Consider the following 24,369-nt stretch of genomic DNA (forward strand, 5'->3'; position numbering starts at 1 on the left):
CCTTGTTGTCTGCTCTCTAGCTCCTCCCACGAGGCCCCTAGCACGAGCACATGCTCAGCAAACACTGGTAGAAAGAACAACACGCCAACAAAAAGCTTCCAAAGGGCAATGCAGAGTTATTTATAAATCTCAATTATGTCTGTTATAATTACTTTAAAAACACGAGGCAGGAGTTAACAAAATAGTCATCAAATGTAATTTTTAAAGGGCAGCAATATTTGTAAGGAAACAAATCCAATCATGAGGGCCAATCAGTACGTAATTATCTGGTGTCCAATGTCGCTAAGAGCATCTTGGAGAAACCTGCTAGACAATGGCAATGTAGCATATTTCTATCATTTGGAACGGCTGTTTTATCTTTGGTTAGAGTGGAGAATTTTCCATCTTTGGTAAGAGTAGAAGTAATGCCCAGTGTCACTCTTCACTGATCAGAACAATCGTGTGCATGGCTTACTTTTATTTTTTATTATAAAAAACACATACAAGAATTTTAAGAAATGATGAATATAAGACAAATCAGAACCACGGTGAGTTATTAAACCCATTTTCTATGTACAAATACTAAAATTCCGAAAGTGGAATATCATCAAATGTGAAACACATTATAGCACGGTCCATATATACACGGCACACACAGAGACCTGCCTGCGCGCGTCTCTGAATCGTCTATATACACGTCGCTGACAGAAACCCTGCAAGTGAACTTCTACTCTTCAGCCCTCCCTGTCCTGATACAGTGACAGTTTTAAGGACCTGCAGAGACAGGAAGAAGATGCACTAGGGCGGGTCTCTAAGGCTTTCCCAGGTTTTCCTCTGACCAGTTGCGCGCTATACCTTGAGAAACAATTTTGTAGCCCATTTCCAGCTAAGACAGTGGAAGAGTCTTCTAGCTCTTTCTTAGCTGATTTATTTTTCCCTAAGTCAATCATTTCAGCCTAAAGTCCAAAATTAGCTCAGGAACCAAATCAATGCTTTTATATTAAATTCATTATAAAATGCCACTCAATTTTAAAAAGCGACTAAAAGGACACTTTCTGCAGCAAAAAAGGGCTAAGTTCAAGTTTTTGTTGTTTGACCAAGACACAATAATACAACCCACACGTCATGGAATCACAACAGCCTTAAGTGAAATGTATGCGGTTTGGGGAAAGGCAGCCCTGCCGTGGCTGGCTTCTGTCTCCTCGCCATGGTGACCAGAGCCTCTGGGCATTTTCTCTCTTCTCCGGCTTTCCTTTTGAAACCTCAGTTTGTGCGCCGCCAGCTGACTCATCTATTCATACTCGAGATACGTAAAGGCACTTCTCTAGACGCAGTGGCGCAGTGGAGCTTAGCCGACCTCGTCCACGCACAGCGAGCTGACCTCCTCCAGGCAGCTGAGCACCGCGGAGGGCACGCTGTGTGCGGTCTCTTGGCGCCAGGCCTCCAGGATCTTGGATATTCCCGCTGGATTGCTGGGACTCAAATCACAGAGCGCGTACACGGCGGCCAGCTGGATGCCCCACGGGATATCTGCAAGAGAATTTCGTATCGGGCGTTACCTAAGAAAAGGCTCGTTATTCAAAACGTTCATGTTGTCCTCCACTGAATTACTACTCACATACAGGACCCTCTCGCCGGCAATGAAAAACAGAAAACCCCGTAATGAAAACACAAACTACGGACGCATCTGCAGCTGGAAAGAAAGAGAAGCGCAGAGGAGCTGTGTGCAGGCCCCAGTCCTGGCCGGGCCCCTGAGCACCAGCACAGTCAGCACAGAACACGTGGCCGCGAAGCTCCGGGCCTCACGTGCCCGACGCCAAGCTTCCCAAAGCAGCTCTGGAAGCATCACGCTCCATGATGTAAGTTTCGATAAACTGTGGATCCCAGAGCACTGGTCAAAGAAGCAACTCCACTGGCCACCCACTGGAGGTGCGTATACATGGGCTCCAAACAGGAAGCATGCAGACCTGGGGCGAACTGGAGCCCAACCTCACACCCACCACCGCCGCACACCACCGTGCACGAGCAGCGCGGCCACCGGGGCCGGTGGGTCACAGCCAGCCCGAGACTCTGCTAGGGGGGGAGCCTTCTCACTTAGCAGAAGGTTATTTATAAGGTATTCAAGTAACATTTAGTTGGGCTGAATTTTGGTTAAATTGTAATTCAACCCACACAACAGAAAACCCACACACGCTCCCGTGTCCGTGCTGAGAACGCAGGCGCGCCGCAGCTTGGCCAGTTCCTCCCGTCCCGATGGCAGGGAGGGGGCCCTGGGCACCACGCGAAGCAACCACTCAGAGAGGGCTTAAGGGGAGGAATGCAAGGGACTCAAAACTCCTTTCAATAAACAGAGGTCTTACCTTCGTCCTGCGCATGCTGGATGAACATACCAATGACGGAGCTAATATTCTTCACGGCGGACGGGAAGCCTTCCTTCAAGCCCAGCTGGCCTAAACGACCTGGAGGACACAGTAAACCAAAGTGCCAACAGCCTTCGGTGAAACATTCACTTTTCCTGAGACTTTAACGTTCCTGTTCTCTTTCCCGCAACACTATTTACGTTAAGTTCAAATGGGTACGTGCTTCCTACATGAAAGCAGGTAAAGGGTGAGGCGCCGGGAGCCACAGAGCACCGTGTGTCTTACTGGGGGTGGTGGGGACTGAGACCACCAATCACCCCCGCTCTCACACTCAGGACACAGCGCACAGCTTCCTCAGTGAAGGTACCATAAGGAGTGGAATTTAGGAGAGAGACCAGCTGCAGCAGACTCGCTGTGGAACGGTAGACTTCTGTGAGGTTCCAGGATCCCCCACGCGCTGCCCAGCAGGCCCGGCTTCGGTCCAACACTTGGCTGTGCTGACCCGGCTGCGCAGCACAGTGACTCTCGAGTGTGGTCTGCAGACCCCCGGAGTCCTCGGGGTCAAAATGATCTTCACAACAACACAGCTGTCACTCAGGAGTGACCTGCCTTCTTCCCAGGGCTGAGACCAGACGGACAGCAGCAAAGCCAGGGCCTGGCACGACCGTGACCTTGGCACCAACCAGGGTGGTGGCGGCAGGCGGTCACTCCTGAGCACCAGGTGCTCCCAGCGCAAAAAGCGACACGCACTGGTGGAGCTGCTTGACCTAGGAGGGGAACTGGGCACCTCTCCATGCAACCCCCACGTTCCCCTGAAAGAGGGACTAACTCCAGCTATTCAGACCGAGACAGACATTTTCTCAAAACTGAATAAAGTGAACCTGTCACTGCAAGGAAATTTATCACTGCTGTCAAAGATAAAATGTGAGCTCTTAAGCAAAACTAAAATTTTGGAAAAACTTCCATCAGCCACCCAGAGCTTGATAGCTTCAAAAATTGAAGACCTCGCTGATGAGATCAGTGATGATATTAATGCTTGTTTTCTCAATATTGTTGACATTTGGAAGATCTATGCAAATCAGTATTTTCCAAGTGAGCAGAGCACGTCACAGAATCGTGACTGGGCAAAAGGCCTTCTCCACGCAGGTGCGAGAGCCCCGGGTGGCATGGCAGGAAGGCTCCCCCCCGGAAAGGGTTCAGACTTCACACTGCATCCAGCCTTCAGGGAGTTACCCCTTATGGAAGTTCAATGCTGTGTCAAAGAAGAATATCCACAATGATCTAAAAAGGCTATTAAAATACTCCTCTCCTTTTATCAGCTCCATACAAAACTGAATTTTCTTCATACACTTCAACCAAAACAACGTACTGCAAGAGCCTGAGTACAGAGCAGAGAGGTCCATGAATCCAGACAGTAAAGAGGTCTGCGACAAGACAATGGGCCGTTCTCCTCACCGCTGTTGTTGGGGGAATACTGTTCATGGACAACGTCATTTATGTTAACACTGGTTTATTATTAACAATGTTAAATGAATAACTAAATGTTATTTTCAATTTCGAACATGTTAACACCTGGGAGATATGACATGAAGTGACAAGCTCCGGGGGTTCTCACTGGGCGGGGGGGGAGCTAAAGCAAACAAGATGAGGCCACACAGCTAGCCCCCACTCACCTGGTCCTTCCTTTATTCCAAGGGTCCGGGGACTCGAGCTTGCTCTGAAGCAGAGGCCCCATTCCCTCCCTCAGGACAAGGCCGCATGCTCTTTGCCCCTCCTCTCTCATGGGGAGAGAACTCTGGGACACACCCGGATGCGCTCTTATCCATGTCCTTTTCCTGGGTTCTAATGACGGGACCCTGCAATCTCACTGTTCTAGGCCTACGTTTTCTCAATACTACACACATTCTCAGGTTTGTATGTGAACCCAGGCCCTCAGCTTCATCTCCATCTTGAATATGGAGAAACTGAGGCCCAGGACACTACAGAGGCCTTTATTACTTAGTATCCCCAAGAGAAACCAACTTAGTGCAGGTTACATGCACCCTGAATGCTGTGACAGAGAGCAGACACTCGATAAACTCCTGCTGATGGATGCCCGCTTGGAAAATTTTAAACCCAGGACGAAACTATAAACATCTGGATAATTTCTGGGAAATCTTCCAGTGAGGTTGAAAAGCACTGTACTTCAGGGATCGGAATTTCACTTACTGATCACTCAATCATCTGCTTCCAATTAGATCAAACTGGTAACTGTATGAGACCAGATCTGTCCTCCAAAACAATCTACCAAGGGTGTTCAACACATAACTGATAGTAGAGATGGGGAAGGGGCGTGTGCCAAACACAGACGTGGGCTCATCCAGCCCTGGGATGTGAGTGCATTCTCAGATAATACAGAACCCTATTACAATGGCTTCTGTTCTTTCAATTAAAAATGTTTAATGAATTGGATTTTGTAAGTGATCTAAATTAATGGAGCTATCAGGGATACAATAAGAGGAAATCATGACTCAGACGTAGGTGGCTTAGAGGAAAAAACTTACATATACGATGACAAAGATAATGGACAAATTTGCTGAATACATGGGAAGAAAAGTCCTCCTACAGAAGGAATGTGAGTCCAGGGTGGCTCAGCCACATTAAAATACAAGTAAGAAACGTGGACTTAACCTCCATGTCAAAGACAGCACTGCCCAGCACTCAGGGAAGCATGAGGAGGGCAGCTGGGGGCCTGCCGGGAAGGTACCTGGGTAGCCACCCAGGGTTTTCATTCGAGATTGCAGGTGCAGACGCGCCGTGGGAAAAGCGAGTTGAGATAATTTCAAAGAAAAGGGAACAGGCCTGGGAAGAGATTGGGTACAAATCGACAATGGTTACTTCAGCCGGCCCCACAAAAACCTGCTGTAGGAAATGGTGTTCTCCTAGCTTCCAGGCTCCAGTCAATACCAGAAGGGCCACAGGGAGTTAATAAGCTCTTTGGGGGCAAAAAAGGTACCACAGAGCTCTGCACTCAACTCAATCCAGCACCATGCACATGTCGGTCTCCCTTCCAAGCCTCATGTCTGCCCTGAAACGAGCAGACTGAAGCAGGTTCCACCACTTCTCCATGGGCCCCTGAATCTACAGCAATGCAAACACTCTACAAAATGCTCTAACGCATCATTGTTGAAGATGTTAGACCCTCATCTAATAATCCCACATCTGCTAACAGCGATATCCAACATCAGACAACACTGAACTGCTCTGACAGAAAACGTCTTTTATTTCCCATGAAGTGAAAAACCAGTTAGGGTTTAGCAAATCTGGAAATAAGAATAAACACAACTCCTTTATTTTATGAATGATTAGTGAATTATTATTAAGTCACAGTCTAACAATTTAATTACTTGCTAAATTCTTCAGTGAGTGTCAGCTTCAAAAACTGCAAGAAGGTTCTCTAATGGAGTTTCTTAGAAACAGTTCCAACTCCAAGTCGGACAGGTGTGCAGAAGGGTCTGTGCACATCCAACCCTGACATGACTCCTCAGAACTCTGCCAGCAGGTCTCACCTGTCTCTGCTGCCCACCCTGGGCCGCCCACCCACACCCCACCCCACCAACCAGCAACATCGCTTTGGTGGCCAGACAGCCAGAGCAAGCAAAGCTGAGCCACCAATGGCCAGCACCAGCCCACAGCACCGTGGCCAGGCTGGCTGTCCCAGCGGCCCTCTCCTGTCTGCAGACCTAAGGAAGGCTTTCCAGGCCTGGCTCTGCTCTCACTTTCACCATCACCACCTCCTACTTATCCACCCTTTGGATCACATTCAATATATATATTAGCATTTTACCTGACAATACTGTTAACTATGTATTGTCAATCATTCCCATAATATATACCTTACTACATATGACTTTAATCAAGTCCGTATACATTTTCTAAAAAGCTCAGGCAATCTGGACGACCTGCCAAATGTGGAGACTCCTGAAAGCCAAGTGTAGGGGAGATTCATACATGAGGCTGACCCTCTGCCACAGATGCACAGGTACTGTGCGGAAGTCACCAGAAGTGCAGCCTTCCACTCTCCCACACCCGGCTCCTCTCCTGTTACAACCCACACATATGTAAACAAACACCTCTGCAAACAACAGCAAAAATCACACCATATTTTGTAAGTGTGACTTCAAAAAGTTTATCATGTTCTTTTCAAAATTCCAAAGATACTTTATCTAGGTCGATACATCTATTTATGCACTTAAGAACACCTCCCAATTTTTAAATTTTCAAATAGGTTTTATAATTTAAAAGGTCAGTTCCACGTATGAACATTTTTCTTGAGTCCCTGAGAGAAGATGCGGCTGAAAGCAGAACGAGTAGACGTGCGGATGCCAGCAGACTGCTGAGAAGGCTGCCCCTGGCGCTGCTCTGGCCTCACTGCTTCCGGATTAGGGCTGAGACCGTTCCTCAGGGCACCCTGAGATAAGGGATGCCACAAACTGTGTTTTGAGGCAGTCCCCCAGGGAGCAGTCCGTTCACTTCCACACCCTGAGCTATCTTTGCAGGCATCTCTTCTGATTCCCTCACCCTCTCCAGCAATCACCTGGCCCACAGGCTCTCTTTCTGGTAACTTCACTCCAGGTGTATTTCCGGTTCTATCCAGTGTAATTAGGTGTCTTCCTTGAGAGCAGCTTGGACCATTTTACACATTTACTGAGCACCATGTTCTTCGGTTTGCATGTAAGGTATGCACAGGGCAGCAATATCTATTTACTGAGATGCTAACACAACTAGCCATGATGTACATGTCACAGACAGACCTATTTATGGGACTTACTTAGATAACTTAAATATTCACAAACCTTATTTCAAGTGGTACTATCTCGAAGTTCTAGTCAATTAAATGCCAAAGATACTTGAAAAGTCATAGTGAGTATGTTCTAGGATCTGAGGGGCTACAATACAGGTATCAGATGAGCCTCGATGGCGTGCCCCAGGGGCAAGGGCTACATACTACAGATGGAGAAGTCCACTCTAAGTACGAAGAGCCTTACAAAAATTAATAGATCTCATCATTGATAATTCTGCAGGGCCTGGAGAGTGACTCATCAGAGATGAGGCAAGGAGGAAAAAATAAGTAAAAATAAAAAATAAAAAAGTATGGCTGACAGGGAGCAGAACCAAAAACCCACTGAGGTCCTGCTCACCCCAGATGGAAGAGAATCTATGCTTCATTTAAAATCTGTTTAAACAGGATTTTAATTTCTGTATATGGTCTTGGAGGAAAACAAAGCTAGTCCCCAGTTACGGAGCTGCATGACTCGACCCTGCCTGGGCCAGCAGAGAAGAAACGAGAATGAGGAAGAGAGAGGCGGGTTATAGACACCGAACGAGACCAGAGCATCACTGACCTCAATTCCATGTGCTGGTGTGCACATGTGCATGTAAACTGTAAGAAGTGAGCAGCACACGTTCAATCACACGTACAGTGGACAGCATGAAGACCTCATCTCTGACAAAGTCAGAGAAAACATTAATTTATAAAGAAAGAGTGTGAGGAGAAGGAAGTGAGAATGCATCTAATATGTGGTGGTAAAAACCCATCATTACGGTGAGGTTTTGGTCAGAATCTATTATTATACTTTTATTCTCCCACCAAGACGTGATCAATAACAAGAAAACATTTCATAAAACAGACAACTCACCAATCAGCCTCAGTATCGATGCTATAATAATATCAGGAGTATATGCAATGTTCGCGTGTCCTTTTCTGTATTTTATCCATTTATCCATTACAGGCCACAGCTCTTTACTAGAAAACAACAATAGCATATATATATATACATATATAGGTATGTATACTTAGATACACAGGCGTGAAAAGCATGCATGCTCACCATCAAATATTAACAAATTAAAATGGTCCATAAGAAATAGACAACTGATAAAGAAGAGGGACTTTTCTTATTTTTAAATAGGGTCCATGCCCAATGTGGGGCTCGAACTCACAACCCTGAGATCAAGAGTCACACGCTCTACTGACTGAGCCAGCCAGGCGCCCCAGAAGAAGGTCTTCTGAAGATGTAACCTTCTAGGTTAAAATGAGGTCAGACACTGGAAGCTCATACACTCTCCAACTATTTGGATATTTGGGCCCACACTGGCTTAAAAAAGGCTACAACTACCTATGCTTGCATCTTTATTCTGTTTTTACCCTTTTTAGAAGGCTTTGAGTATGGACGCTGGACAATGTCCCCAAGTCACAGAACTGGAAGAGGTGGGAGTCTGGATTCTCACTTGGGACCTCCCAGACACGCATGTGGCACCTGGGTTCTAGAAGCCTCTACCATGTTCCGAGAGGAGCAGGGAGCTCAGAGGCAACAATCAAACCACGTTAGAGACTCTCTACTGACTGGAAACAGTCTCAGCTCCTCTTTGCTTTCTCTTTCTTCCAAAGTATAATTACTTCTTACATGGTATCTACAGTCTCAGAAAAGTTAAACGCCAACACACAGAAGAAAAAGGTAAATTAAGAGCACCCCAAATAATACCTCTTCAGATAACGTTACTCAACTAATTTGGGACTTTTCTTTCCCCGTGCTTCTCTAGGCACAGGTACGTATAAATCCGGCGGCGGTGACCAGAGTGCTCCAGGCTCTGGGTGTGGTGCTGCTCAGGAGGGATCCTGCTCTTCAACATCCGTCCTCTCCCCCGGCGGGGGTGCCCGGAACCACTTCTGGGGGGCTCCCCCGAGGAGTCAGGAGACAAGGCCCACAGGAGGCACTCACTGACGGCATTTACACTGAGGGCACTGTCACTCCCTTAGTCAGCAAAGCACGTGAGCTACTCCCATGTCACTACCTAAACACCCACTTCCAGTGATTATTTTAATGTGGCAGTAGCTCATTATATAAAAGTACCATAATTCGATTCCCTATCGTTTGACATTTAAATCTGCTCCTAGTGTTAAGGAGGAAAAGGAGAGCAGTTTTCCACAGAACACATTCAAGTATCTCCAGGATACGGACTATTAATCCTTTGTGAATCCTTTTTAATGTCATAAACTCCTTTAAATCAGCCTTTCTCAATCAGGCTTCCAAGAAAATTAAGATCCACGGAACAATCATCTGAGTGACAATTTTCTCCGTTCTCCCATTCTCCCAGAGATGGTATATAGCTAGTGCCAGAATTCTCCATGCACAGAGAAAAGTGGATTCATTACATAAAACAGATGCTCAAGACATAGTTCCCTCCTGAAACCCAGGTGAGAAGAGCTGGTAACATGGAGTTCTTGCTATGTCTGTTCACATGGGTTTTCCAGAGTGTCTGAACGTTAAGATCCAATCATGACACTTCCTCCTACACTAGCCGTGGACGGCTCCTTTGTGGGCACTCCGTATGAGCTGGGGACATGCCAGTGAACCCAAACCCCTCCTTCATGAGGGTCACTGCTCCTTGGCAGAGAGACAGTAGTTAACAGAATATAATGACAAGAAGTCACAGCCACCACAAAAACATAAAGCAAGGGGATGTGACAATAAGACAAGTCTTTTAATGGGAGTTTTACCAACTCTTACCAAATCAGAATGTCACTTGTAAATGTTTCAGCGACCTTCAAGAGCAAAAACTATTCAAAAACTATTCAAACCACAATCCACAATTTGACAGCCTATCTTAGAATTCAAGAACCCAACTTCCAGTTAGCCAAACAGCCTTGTACCTTATAATGTTATCATGTGTCCAAATCCATTTTTGATGACAGCAGAGCAGATCAATGGCAAATATGTACTCCCAAGTGTTATCACTTAAGTCTTCACCAAATTTTTCACTGGACTGAAATTCTGTTTTTGGACACAACTGTATGGTCAATAGCAGCTTGGAAACCATGAAACCCACATCCACAGGAGCATTCTAGCAAATGAAGAAAGAAAAAAATAAAATAAAATTTAGAGTTTCAAATATTAACACATCTTATGTTAGTCATCTCAGAGAGTGTAACAAGCACCAGATGAATAATCATTTAATTTTAAAAGACACTTTTTAAAAGTTGTATTTCAATAAGGAACTATGTTTATCTTGGTCATAATACTTGTCCTAAGATGATTATAAGCAGAGGTTGGCAGGTCAGATAAAAAAGCTCCAGGCAGGGGGCGCCTCGGTGGCTCAGCTGGTTAAGCATCCAATTCTTTTTTTAAAGATTTTATTTATTTATTTGAGAGAGAGAGAATGAGAGATAGAGAGCACGAGAGGGAAGAGGGTCAGAGGGAGAAGCAGACTCCCTGCCGAGCAGGGAGCCCGATGTGGGACTCGATCCCGGGACTCCAGGATCATGACCTGAGCTGAAGGCAGTCGCTTAACCAACTGAGCCACCCAGGCGCCCTAAGCATCCAATTCTTGGTTTCAGCTCTGGTCATGATCTCAGGGTCCTGAGGTCGAGACCAGGGGCTCCACGCTTGAGACTCTCCCTCTGGCCCTGCCCCGCCCCCCTCCCCGAGGGGCGCACACGCTTACACACTTGTGCGCTCTCTAAAATCAATAAATAAAATCTTTAAAAAAAAAAGAAAGCTCCAGGCAGGATGCAGAATCTAGTCAGGTAGAAAGGAGGTTAAGTGCAATCCAGATAGAAAGGCAAATTTTTATTATCTCAAATCAGAGAAAGTTATGTTTTTTAAACTTTGGAAAAGCTCTTCAAATTCTATAATTCTTCTGACCCTAAATAGCAATCTTTTTACAGAAATCCGTAATACTGAATCAGCCAACACCACACTCCTTATCTGGCATCTTTCACACAATCGCACGTTTGATGATGCCTGTACTGGTAGTCTCAACACTCCTTCCTGTCGGTGAATGTTATCCTGTACATGATGGACCAGTCTGCTTATCCACTCACCTCCTGACAGACATCTTGGGCTATGTAGCCTTAGGCTACCCATGATAACGCTGCTAATGAACATGCATGTAACACATCTTTGTATGGACATTAATTTGACTTCTCCTGGACAAATACCTAGAGTGGATTTATAATTTTTTTCTTTCTTGTGCTATTTTTTTATTGGGTTTTGTTAATAAAAATAAAAAATAAATAGAGGGGCACTTGGATGGCTCAGTTGGTTAAGTGTCCGACTCTTGATCTCAGTTCAGGTCTTGACCTCAGAGTCATGAGTTCGAGCCCTGCGTTGGGATCCACAATGGGCGTGGAGTCTACATAAAAAAAATAATGTAATTCAACAAATAAAAAATAAACAGAAAGAGGGGTGCCTGGGTGGCTCAGTCATTAAGCGTCTGCCTTTGGCTCAGGTCCTGGTCCCAGGGTCCTGGGATCGAGCCCCACATCGGGCTCCCTGCTCGGCGGGAAGCCTGCTTCTCCCTCTCCCGCTCCCCCCACTTGTGTTCCCTCTCTTGCTGTGTGTCTCTCTCTAATAAGTGAAATCTTTAAAAAAAATAAAATAAACAGAAAGCTTTCAATCTTATACTTGCAAAAGACTGGAATTATTTGGTTCTTCAAAAGATTAGGCAAAATTCAGATGGAATCTACACATGCTTTTTATACAGTAAATTTTACATCAACGTTTCCACATCTTTGATGATAACTGAAAACAACTGGTTTATCAAGTGTTCTATCTCTAAAACCAAGTGTGATAATTTTTATTTTGCTAAGAAATCATCCTTGGCTTCTAAATCTGTCACTACAGAGCTAGAGGTGGTGGTCTTCTCAATCTTTCTCCTACATCTGGAGTCTGTTTTCTTTCTCATTTTTGAAATCCTCAGTATTTTCTATTTTCTCTTTTTTCATTAATCTGACCTGGAAGCTATCTGTTTTGTTACTATTTCTTAAAGGCAATGTGTTTTTCTTCTATGTGTTCTCTTGTTCTCTGCTTCATTACTATTACCTTTTATACTCTATTCCTTTTTTCCTAGATTCCTTCTCAGATATTTAATTTCTAAGATGATAATCAGCCACCTTACTATCTAATAATGAAAACATTTAAACTACCTTAATGAGTATAAGTTTTGCAAAAACTAGAGATCTTTGGGAGGAAGGGTTTTCCTTTCCAATGACTTTTAAAAAATTCATTTTACTTTTGAGTTCCTATTTATTTCCAGATTGTCCAGAACCATGTACGCCAATTTTCAAGTAGTGTTTATGGAATCTTTGAATTACTTAGAGCGAATTTCACTGAACTACTACCAAAGAATCTTGAGTATGGAATCTTTACTTTTTAAGAATTAAAGTTTTCATGTGGCCAAATTCATGACTGTTTTTATAAATGTGCCACAGGCATACAAAGAAATACATACTCTTCATTCAAGTTTACTTTTTGTATTACTGAATTCCACTGTTTCTACTCATTTTTGTCTATCTGATCTGTTGAATTCTGTGAAAGAAAATTTGGAAGTCTTATATTATAATGGTATTTTTACCCCAAGTATTACTCATTGTTTTATACCTTTGACTTTATATTTTTATTTGATATGATATAGAGCAAACGCATTTATCAAAACTCTATTTTCTTTATAATGTCTTATCACCAAATTACCACATGTGGTTTAATTCTGACCAGGCCAAAAGGAGGAAGACCAAAGCAGATGCAAGTCCCCCTGCATGAACCTGGGCAGAGGGGCCTTGCAGGTACTGGGGGAGGGGGTATGACTGAGGCAGGTCAACGACAGGAGGTGGAAGGGCTCTTCTGACTAAGCCACTGACCTGAATCCGATGGAGCCTCCCAGGACTACACTCTGGTTTGTCTAGATGATTTGCTGAAAAGATGATTACAGACTTGCTTTTTAGTATTTCCTTAACTTTTGTTTACCGAAAGCCCTTTCCTTTACTTTTCATAAGAAAATAGAAGACGGGGCACCTGCATGGTTCAGTCAGTTGGATGTCAGGACTCTTGATTTAGGCTCAAGTCAGGATCTCAAAGTCGTGAATTCAAGCCCTGCATCAGGCTCTCTGCTCAGCACGGAGTCTGCTGGGGATTCTCTCTCTCCCTCTCCCCTGTGTACCTCCTGTGCTCTCGCTCTCTCTCTCTTTAAAAAAAAGGGGAAAAAAAATTCTCTCTCCCTCTCCCTCTGGCCCCCACTCATGCACTCTTAAAAAACAAAAAAAGTCTAATATTAATATCAAAAAGCACAAAAATGGAAAGCAAAATGGCATATAAAACTGCACTACAGGCATAAGCCAGGATAACCTTAAGAGGAAATTAATACACAGTCATTTAAAAACAAACCGAAGTTGGGGCACCGGGGTGGTTCAATTAAGTGTCCAACTCTTGATTTAGGCTCAGGTCAGGATCTTAGGGTCGTGAACTCAAGCCCGGCATCAGGCTCTCTGCTCAGCACGGAGTCTGCTTGGGATTCTCTCTCTCCCTCTCCCCAATAACCCTCCTGCACTCTCTCAAAAAAAAAAAAAAAAAATTCCCTCTGCTCCTCCTCCTGCACACGCGTGCACATACTCTCTCTAAATAAACAAAAAACAAACTGAAATCAACCCCTCACTGAATTCGACATCTCTTCTTAGAGTTTAGCACTGTCAATTCAACCTCCAGAGATTCTCACTAGATAAAGAGCTTTAACATAAAAGAACAACAATCTAGATGGTGTATTAGCACCCAGTTACCAAAGAAAATAATAAAAAAAGGAGAACACAGGGACAAAATACTTAAATAAAAATTCCATCAACCAAAAAGAAAAATACACAACATTAGATTAAAAAAAGTCAAAACAGGAAGGAGATGCAATGCCATTTTTCAGCTCTCCAAGTGCCTACCATAGAAGCAAATGCTATGTAGCTCCTGTGAGCGCTGCACACACACATATATTCTACACGGTTACCAGTCGTAAATCAGTGAACAAAATAAACTTCTGTTAAATTAACACAACACCTACATCTCCAATTGTTCCCAAAGTGCCTCATGCGTATTTCCCGAACTAAATGTAGTTTAGTTTAGCTTAGGCTAAAACGCTATTTTAAAGGATCTAACAGGAAAAGTCCTATCTCTAAAATGCCTATGAACTAAGTCGACACTAAATACAAAACCGAGTAAGAACATTCATGTGAGATCTGCAAGTAAGGTCTGAAATTGAGAAATAAAAACAAAACTCACCTTTTCCCAGTTGAGAAAGGCTCTCAAACAGTTCCGAACCTCTCCTTTAGCACGTTGCCTGGCAACCAACTGCATTGCCTTATTAATCACTGATTGGGAAATAAATATATCATGCCACATGTTTGCAATGAACAAAGTCAATTTCTCTGACTCTGGAAAATCTATGAGAAAAAATACAAAAAAATCTTTAGGTCTGATCAAGTGAATAAATTACAAGCTAAGAACTTACTTTATTTAATAATTTCACTTCTGCCTTGCAAGGTCTCCTAACACTGAAGGGAGGTGCCCGAGGAGGCCCTGCTTCTTGCAAATCTGCTTCTTTCTCCCCTAGCCCCTTCACTTTGGCAAATCTTCCTTAATTAAATTTGAAACATAATACCTGGATATACAGCACTGTCTTATGAAAAGAACCATAAAATCCCAAATATGAGGCAAAGGTAAGCCTGTCTCTCCCAGACTTCCACAACCCTAGAACCTCCCCATTTGTGGAGTGTCATTTAAGGCTATTTCTGATGCATTTGGAAGACAGAACTCACCTGTGAAACACATAAAAAGCTTTTGATTTGAAGAGATGTTTTTATACAATACGGATGATAATCTTCTACTGTGAATGTTCTTTCCCACAGTTGGCTCTGTTTGTTTAATCAACCTAACCCACATGCAGCTCACGTACAATAAAATACACTCTTAAGCACGCAGTTTGATGAACTGTGATGAATGAATATATCCATGTAACCCCTACCACAATCGACAGAGAATATTTCCATCATCCCAAATTCCCATGGTCTGACCCCTTCTAGTGAGTCACGTCACCCCAGATACAGACAACCCTGACCCGTTTACTACCACTGTAAACTAGCTGTCTTTCCTCAAAGGTTCATGAATGGATTCGGATAGCATGCACTTTCTGTCTGGCTCCCTGACTCAGCAGAATGTTTCTGCAATTCATCTGTGTTGCCACACACATTAGCAGTCCCTCCCTTTGTGTGGCCAACTGCTTGATAGCGCACACCTGTTCTTCCTTCACCTGCTGACGAACCTCCGTCTCCAGCAATGGGCAGCTACCAGTGAAGATGCTGTGGCAATGCGAGTACCAGTCTAGGTGAGGGTAGTCTCTACCTCTGTTAGGTAAGGACCTTCGAGTGGGATTTTGGGGTCATACGATAAATGAATATTTTGATTTTATAAGAAACTGTCCGTGTTTTGCAACTTGGTTGAACCAGCAGACAGATTTTTACCGTTTGGCAGGAAGCCACATCTTGGGTTTCCAGAGCAGGTAAGTCAAAGCAGAAGCTCACAGTCTATTCTGACCAGCTGTTCAGAGATCGATGTCCTCCCGCCCCAGGACCTCTCCACATGCTGCTCCTTCTGCCCGGCAGCCTCTCCCTCACGTTTCTTGTAGGCGCTCGCTGGCATCGAGCTTCACGCCTCAAGTTGAGAAGCCGCTCTGACCAGGAGAGCTTCCCTGACCCCTCAGACTCTCACAAAATCCCCTTCCACGGCAGTCCCTCACGCAACAGATCCTCAATGGCTGCGTACAATGCGTTCTTGTGGGGTAGGGATAAGCAGAGATAAGACAAACAGAATCCCCGGGCTGACAGAGCACACAATCTGGTGAGGACAGAGACGGCAAACAGAAGGGTTCGGGCTACAAGGCAAGGGGATGAGCACCATGAAGAAAAGCCAGCAGCCTGCAGGATGAATGGCTGTGGGAGCCCCGACAACAGGGAGAGCTTCTGAGGGAAAGACCTGTGCCCCACGAGCCTGAAGGGAGAGGGGGCTGGCGGTGTGTGACAAGAACAGAACCTCAGCGGGGACTCAGGAGCGTGCACGCTGCTCGCCTTGCTAGTACCTGCCACTGAGGGAGCCCCACGCGTGCCGGGGCCACGTGACCGGCAAGTATGGGCCTCACCGTACGGGCGTGTCTGCATCAGGTTCCAGTCACCGTCCAGGCCCTACGACCTAGCGAGCACCCTGTGAACTACTGTGGAGTCCATCAAAGACTGAAAGAGTAAACAAAGAAACGAAGAGGGCGACAGACAGCAGCCTTACTCACAGGGCTGCACGCTACGGGCACATTCCATTACCCGCTTCACAAGCCCTGGGAACATCATGCTATTAGGATGAAAAACCTTCACTGTCGAGAGAAGACTTTCTGATATGAAATTAAATTGCATTTGTGTATCATTTCCGTTTACAAATGTTTCCCCTGAAGATGTCTTATTACAAAGCATGACTCCTGATCTAGCCCATCAGCGGGGACGGAAGCAGAGGAAGGGAAAAGGGGATCCCAGGAGAGCCCTCCTATCCACCACCCCCTGGTTCTCTTCTTGCCATGGGCTCACTATTCCATTTTAGAGTTCTGCCTCTTCCAGCCAGGGATGCAGGGGTGTGGTCTGTCATTGACTTCACAATCATTCCCTCATCTTGTGTCACCTGTATCTGGTTCTTCAGCAGCTGCACCAGGAAGAGACAACCACGCAGTAATGAGAGACCCTTGACGATATACCAGTGGAAATGTATGTGCTGATATAAGAAGCAAGTCTAAGTCACGTAAATTCTCCCACTGAAAACCAGGCACGGCTTGGCACAGCTAACGCCCTTCATGTCCTCTGGAAAATGCCCAAACGTTAACGCTATTTTGAAAGATACGCAGCAATCACTTAGCTGCAAACACAGATCCAAGTGTAATAATGAGGTAAAAAAGCAGTAGCAGACTTCCAATACAGAAATGTCACTATCTAAACGTACCTTCCTTAAGTAGGCTGTAGCAAAACAAACGAGCTCTTTCCAAGTCTCCAAGTTGCCGACAAATACCCACATACACTCTGCAGAGGGCGTGAATGTAATTGCGCTCCATAGAGATCTTCTGAATTTTTAGTTCTGAGAGAATAGAGTGAAGCAAGCACTCTGCTAAATGCTGGATTGGAGGGGGGGAAAAAAAAAGAAAGAAAGAAAGAAAAGGCAATGTACGCTATTTCTTTTGCCTACTGAATAGCAAAAAGTGCCAAAATGATCTATTAGGGCCGTAAAACGGGCACCGTATCAGACAGTAAAAAAGAGCAATCACTGTGGCCAACCACCTGCCTGACTCGGCCATGAACACCCCCCGCCCGGGTGTGTGGGGCAAGAGGCCCAAACCTGCGGGCTGCCTGCAGGTGCCACAGGCCACGTCCCAGCACACCCGCCTGGCCTGCCGTTACGGCCACCACGTCAACCAAGTACACTGCCTTGGTTTTGGCTAAAATAATTTTTTGTGTGTGCATTACACTCACTCTTAATGCTTCTCCCATTCCTGTTTTCTGAATTCTGATGTGCCCTACACATTTATCCTGTTTAGGTCTTACAAATACTGGGCAACGTTTTTTCCTACTTAAGAAAAAGGGCGTTAAATAATTTGATCCATTTGTTCATTTGAAAATAAGTATCTTTTCAAAGTGACATGGATTACTGTTTCCTGAAAGTAAGCAATCTAAGAAAAATACATACATATTTACACCATTATGACTCCAAGGATGTGCAGATAACCAATAGAGCAGGATCCATGGGGCACTGGAAATAATCCACACAAGGTGTCGACATGGACACTTGGAAAATACAACCCTGTAAGAGTCCTAATAAACCAGGTGTGTGAATCCGCACAATGCTCCCACTTTAATTGTCCCTACCTTGAAACCAGGATCTGTTCCTGTTTCATTTGTGACAGACATTAAAGGAGGGGCAGGGGAACCCCTTGCTCTCTTTCTGGAAGACGCTCAAACTCTCAAATGCGTGTGTGCTATTCACGGAAAAGAAAGGCTCTGTTACAGGAGAGTAATTTGATGCTTTGGAGCAAATCATTTTGAGCCTTTAAACATGCCAGAATTGATGGGAGAAATGCAATTGTAGTCCCGACAGATACTTTTACTTCTTCAAAATTTTAAGGCATTTGATGAACACAAATGATCAAATTGCCAGTGTCTTCTCACACCTCAAGTGTACAAAATGCTCAAGTGAATGACCTCAAGTGAAACAAAGTAGAGGTCACCATGTTTATAGGGATAACTGTCGATCTCTAAAATAAAATTTCTGTTCAGGGTAATCCACCACTTTGCTGAGAGCAGACAGCCCATATCTGAGGACATGCAATTCCTAACGCTCTTAGAGAAAAGCAGCCACGTACCTTTTTGGTTGTGCTAAATTCATAAACCACTTCCTTCTCTTGATCTCTCATTACAGGCTTTTTAGAGATATTTCCCACATACACGTGACTCCGAATGACAGGTAAGAGATCAAAAGACGACTCTGCGATTTTCTTCAGCGCACCAGCTATGGCTTGGTCATGGGACTCTACGGTTTCTTTTGGGTTTGCAGGCAACTGTGAAACCGTACTGATGGTCAGAAGAGAACTTTCTTCCTCCGTCGTCACACCTTCAGCTTGAGGGAGGCTCCTCCGGAGGGCCTTGCTGACCCCCCCCGCAGCGGCAGCCCCCGTTCCCGGTTCTGGGGACCCGCTGTCCAGCCGCAGTCTTTTGGCGCTCCTCAGTGTAGACGCAGGCAACGGCCTTTTCCCACCTGCATCTCTGGACTTCTCTTGATCACAGTCGCTCCCCGAGCTGCCCCCTGTCTTAACAAAGGCTGTGGATGTTGAGGTGATTGCCTTGAATCCTGTTATAGCACTGACAGGCCCTGCTAAGCTTTTACATTCTGCAGACGGACCTCGAGTGAGCTGAATATTCCCTTTGAGGATGTTGAGGGTGCGGGCCCTGGCAGACAGCTCTGGGTACATGGTGTCAAGGATTTTAACGGAATTCTCCTGGGGTACGGCCACAGCCGTAGGGGCAGGTGCCAAGGGCGGGAGGCGGCCAGGCACGGGGAGGGCATGCTTTGGGGTCGCAGCACAAAACTGCAAGGGTGATGACAAGATCCTCTCGCCAGCCTGTGCAGTGGATGGGGATGGAGATGTGCACAGAGGGGAGGGGCATCCCGGCTCTTCTGGCAAAGGAGACATCATAGGAGGCACTGGGATTTCACACAAAGGAGAAATCTGGCCAAGAGGAGAGGTAGGTGAGGAGGGAGAGGAAGTTACTATCAGAGGAGAAACTGGTTGCGAAGTCCTTGGAGGTGTAGCGACCAGAGGAGCGAGCAAGGGCGGCAGGGGAGGCCCCACCTCCTGCCGGATTTTACTCAGAGTATCAGAACAATCTGTAGGAGTCGACGTGTCAGCATTGGCTAGAATGGTCTGAGTTTGATTTCTCTGAGTTTTTGTGTTCTCTCTTTCCCCTGAAAATGACTGAGAACCTTCACTCTGATTAGCTTCAACTCGGCTTGATGCTAAAGCCTTTGCCGGTTTGTTTGATTGATCTTTGTTTGAAATCTTTGATCGATTCTTATTTTTGCTGAATGGCTCTAGTTTCGAGTTAAAGTATGTGTGATCAGATGCAATAGTCTGAGACTCAAAGTTCTGATCATAGATTTCAGAACTAATCCTTACACTAGGTTTGACGGGCCTATTGCGCAAACGACTTTTATCGAAGTTGGTGCTCTGGCTGCTGCTGGAAATTTCCTCTTGGGCACATGACAGGTTGCTGCCACACTGGGGCTCCTGAAATGGAGGGCCAGGGTGACTGGTCTCTGGGGACTTGTCCAAGGAAGTAACGGAAAGGAAGCCAGCTCCCAGGTCTCCTCGATCTGGAGAAACAGGGATGTCCTCGGGACTGTCACACAGTATGACCTGGTCCACATTTGGCATAAGAGTGACCCCATTTATGATGGTCCAGTGGTCCCCCTTTTCAATGACGAGATTCTGATCCTTATTGATGAGCACGTTTATGACTTCGGAGGTCACGGTTGATATCTGACACTGAAATGTCGTTTCTGCCCCCTCCTCAGCACTGCCCTCCGTGGTCTGCCCCACCATGGAGTCAGAGCGCTGGGGGGAGGGCTCTGCCAGCTCTGACAGGACCTCTGCCCCACCACGGATCGGGCTGGTGACATCGGGAACACCCTTAGGACTGCCCGGAGTGACTCTGTTACTTGATGTGCCTCTGGCCGGAGAACGGCCCTTGCTGGCCACGCTGGCTGTTGGAGGGGGTGTTCCTGAAGGGTGTGGCAGGAAGCCACTCACCTCCTGAGGTGGGACGTGCTCTCGGATAGGCTTAGTGGTCAGGCTGTCGTGCGTATTTAAGAGCACCAAGTTACCGGTGTCTTCTCCAGGAGAGCTCTCACAGCTGGTCTGAAGCACCTGGCCGACCCTGGTGAGTACCTCAGACAGCGTTTCCAAGGAACGCCGTGTGAGCTGATCTGTGCTCCTCAGAGGACTGTCATCTTCCTCGGATTCAATCCACTCTTCGGAGGTTTCAAGGGTTTCTTCTTCACAGAGCTGCTTTCTGTACTTTCCTCCTGAGAGTTCACCTAGCTTTAAGTCTTTGTTCATTTCTTTATGTAGGGTTCCTTTGCTAGAACATTCTGAAACAGAGTCCCCTGAACTATAATCTCTTAACTGACAACTTTCAAGAAACATCACGACCTCTGATGTAGAAAGTCCGTCTACCTCAGAAAGAGTACTGATGTTGAAGTCCTGCAGCGCAGAGGTCAGACACCCCACCTCGACAGTAGGCCTGGTCTCGGCTGTGCCAGCACCTCGGGCTCCTAAATCTTTTCTGGAGGCACGGGCGGCATCTTGCTGTCTGTCCCCCATCGCGGCTTCGGGCTCACTCTCCCCCTCACTGCAGCTAGGTGCCTCACTCTCCTCCACCTCTGTGTCACCACCGCCTGCCTCCCGAATGCCTGTGTAACACAGAGCCCCAGCGAGGCCACTCTGGGGGACAGCATGCGTCTCTTCATCTTTTCTGAGAATGGCCGACAAAAGAGCAGTCCCTGTAGTGCCTGGACCTTTAGGAGAAGCACTGCCAGGAGTCTGAGATGGCAGCTCTAGAGACTCCAGGCTCTGCCGGACACGAGGAGAATCCTCTGGGACGGCCAGGGCCTCACCACTAGATCTGCCCACGCCCCCACAGGGTACTTCGTCAACAGGAAAACTTCTCGACACTGGAACTTCTGTGGCGGGAAGGAGCTGATCCCCATCCAGCCCCGGTGAGTCCAGATCCGTGGCACGAAGGAGCAAACTTTGCTTCTGCACCGCTTCCTGTGCTGAGGCTTCCGTCATGACGTCTTGGTTTTGGACTGGGATGTTTCTAGGAGAGAAAGACAGTTTGCTATTTGTGGAACAATGAGAATTTCCTACTGGTAAAGAACCACTTGGAAAACTGAAATCTAATTTTCTCCACGAGGCAGAAACTTGTGGCGAGGTCCCTTCAATAGCAGCTGCCCCCTGGGCATCCCGTGCCATGTCCTCTTCTTCTCCACCACGTCTGGCTACAGACGACGTGGGCGCAGCCCCAGGACCGGCGCGTGCTGCTGCAAAGGCAGACTCAGTCCCCCGCCTCCAGTGCTCCGGTCTAGCGCTCTGTGCCATGTCAGGCCTGGCCTGCTTGGTGATCACGGACACCTGGTTCGGCAACAGTGATGTAACAGCCCTGAGCCCCACAGCGTTGTTTTCTCTAGCAAGTTCAGGCCTGGATGCGGATCCTCTACTTTCTAAGGATGGCACTGCCTTTTCCACCTGATGGCTGGTCTTCTGTTCATATTCTGACTTAGCTCTCAGCCTTTCTTCCCCACCTCTCCTTAACAGATCACTATGGTGCCATGAAGGGCTTTTAACAAAACCAAACCCACTCTTGGTCAAGCTGCACTGAGACTCTAGCAATGGTGTAGAATCCACCCTAGTCAAGGGGAGCTCAGTTCTGGGACCCTGACTTCCACACTGTGCCTCTTTCGTAGCTTTTATAAATACTGACTGTGCAAGTGAACAGACTTTGGGCATGCCTTTCACAATGTTTGTGCACCCAACCTCACTGCTGCTCTGATTATTAAAATTTGATGCTCCCAACTCAGGGCTCAAAGCACACAAGCTATTCTCCAGATGGTTCTGTCCGGCAGGACACTCTGGGGGCTCAGGCTGCAGATCTAACATGTTCAAGGTTTCAGCTTCTAACTTTTGTTCAGAGTGATGCAGTTCCATAGGGGTAACTTTAGCAGGAATGTGTAGATCATGACTATACTTTAACCCAGAGGAAGACGGGGAGTCACTGCAGACAGATGATGTTCCCGAGGTAGAAGAGGAAGAAAGCCTGGCGTCAACACTGAGCCCTGTGGCACCCACTGCATCACCTGCATCGTCCTCTGGTTCAGGTGATGCTCCTAAAATGAACCCTTGAACATCTCTCTCCTTTCCCAATACTCTACACATTCCCTGAAAGTGGTCAGAGATCGACAGATGATCTGATTCAAGAGGGATTTCATTAGTTAGCGTCCACTTAGTAAACTGTGATTTGGGTGATCCTATCATTTTGGATAGTAGGGTTTTTCCTTCAGATTCCATGAGCTCACTGAATGGCCTCTTGCCGAGGGGAGAACACACATCAGACTTCTGGAGGGCCGCTCCCCTGCCCTGTGCCTGGCTGCCAGACGACGTCTCAACACACACATTTCTGATGGGTTCATGAAGCGTGTTCTCAGTCTGCACTGACTTATCCACCTCTCTAACCTCTCTCTGTCTATGTGCCTCGTCTAAAACGTCTCTTCTCCTATCACTCGTGGATTCAGATGACACCATCCAGTGTTTCTCGCGAGCTAAAGAGTATGTGGCTGAAGGCTCTCTCAGTGTTGCTGTGAATGTCCCAAACCCGACAGTTGTCACTTCATTTACTTCCAATGTAGTCAGAGCTTGGGTGGCTTCATGTGATTTGAGCTTTTCCTCCCAGGTACCATTACTTCCTTTACATTTTCTGGATGAGCCAAAATACTGTGATTCAGACGTCTCATCTTCTGAAACAGACTCAGCAGAATTTCTATGTTGGGACGATTCATTATCACTGGAATCTGTATACTCTCCAAAGTAGGTTTCCTTAAAAATGAATGAGTTATTCTTATTAGTTAAATAGTAATTGAACTGACTAAACATACCTACCAATTAAGTGCCTTAAAAAAATGATTCTTATTAAATACTAATTGAACCTACCAAACATAACTATCCATTAAATGCATTCTTGAGGAATCCTTTAAAACACAGCTGAGGAAAGAGTAAGTCCCTGTCTGGAGGCTACCGGCAGGGAGACGAACTGCAGCCTGAGCACCGAGCTGCCGCCGTTTCCCTGACCTGTGTCCCCGAGTTCCTCAAACTCCCACCGCTCGCTCCTCCCGCAACAGACACAGCCAGGGTTAGGTCCACCCTCCAAAGGGCCAAACATTCCCAGTCTCCAGCTCCTCCCCCTGTCTCCTGGCACGAAAGGTGTCCTACTCTGGCTGCACAGCCTCTCGTCCCCGCTTCCAGGTCAGTCCCCCGCAGGCGACCAGCCCCAGTGCAGCGGGACCGGCCACCCGTCTGGGCGACATCATGTAAGTATCTCGTGCCCACAGGTCCTCGTGCCTAGGCTGCGTCTGGGATGCTGCTACCAAGCAGACAGGCTCTACCTCTTTCAATAGTATGCACACTGACCCTGCTCCTTCCCACAGAGCCTGTTCTTCATCTCTGCCCCAGAAACCCTGAACAATCCCTGGGCGCCCCCTGCTTCCTTGGCTGAATGGCATCCATCACATGGCCCAGCAGGAGAGCTGGTTCCTCAACTGCCTGGCCTCCTCTGAGCACCATGCTCACGGTCCTAAAATCCTACTGCACAAGTCCCGCTGCAAGCCCCACGCATGCCTCGGATCCACACCTGACACAGCACTCTCCCACCCAAGCAGGGCTGCTGCTTTTCTTTGCTATTTTCCAGCCTCCCCACCTCCTCCACCTCCCTGACCACCACACTGAAAACCTCACCAAATGCTGCTCATTCACCCTCATAACATTTCTCAAACCAGCCCCACCTCTTGAACCCAGTGTTGCTGCAGGGATGAGAATTCGAGAACAC

The 24,369-nt window shown here is 46.5% G+C and overlaps 1 protein-coding gene across 5 annotated transcripts in view; it reads right to left on the minus strand.

Annotated features, from left to right (window-relative positions):
- Window positions 1–437: 437 nt before the first annotated feature.
- Window positions 438–24,369, minus strand: part of ICE1 (interactor of little elongation complex ELL subunit 1) — a 56,254-nt gene continuing 32,322 nt past the window's right edge. For all 5 annotated transcript variants that reach the window (XM_073891102.1, XM_073891101.1, XM_073891104.1 and 2 more), the window contains 7 exons: window positions 18,579–23,363; window positions 17,168–17,336; window positions 14,417–14,577; window positions 10,033–10,223; window positions 8,018–8,124; window positions 2,340–2,438; window positions 438–1,509 (listed from right to left, as the gene is read on the minus strand). In XM_073891102.1, coding sequence (XP_073747203.1) covers window positions 1,328–1,509; window positions 2,340–2,438; window positions 8,018–8,124; window positions 10,033–10,223; window positions 14,417–14,577; window positions 17,168–17,336; window positions 18,579–23,363 — 5,694 coding nt within the window. In that variant the 3' untranslated portion in view covers window positions 438–1,327. The remainder of the gene's footprint in view (window positions 1,510–2,339; window positions 2,439–8,017; window positions 8,125–10,032; window positions 10,224–14,416; window positions 14,578–17,167; window positions 17,337–18,578; window positions 23,364–24,369) is intronic.

The sequence above is a fragment of the Callorhinus ursinus genome, unplaced genomic scaffold, assembly GCF_003265705.2.
Source record: "Callorhinus ursinus isolate GAN/ISIS: 27379988/994484 unplaced genomic scaffold, GSC_fseal_2.0 scaffold3, whole genome shotgun sequence".
NCBI lineage: Eukaryota > Metazoa > Chordata > Mammalia > Carnivora > Otariidae > Callorhinus > Callorhinus ursinus.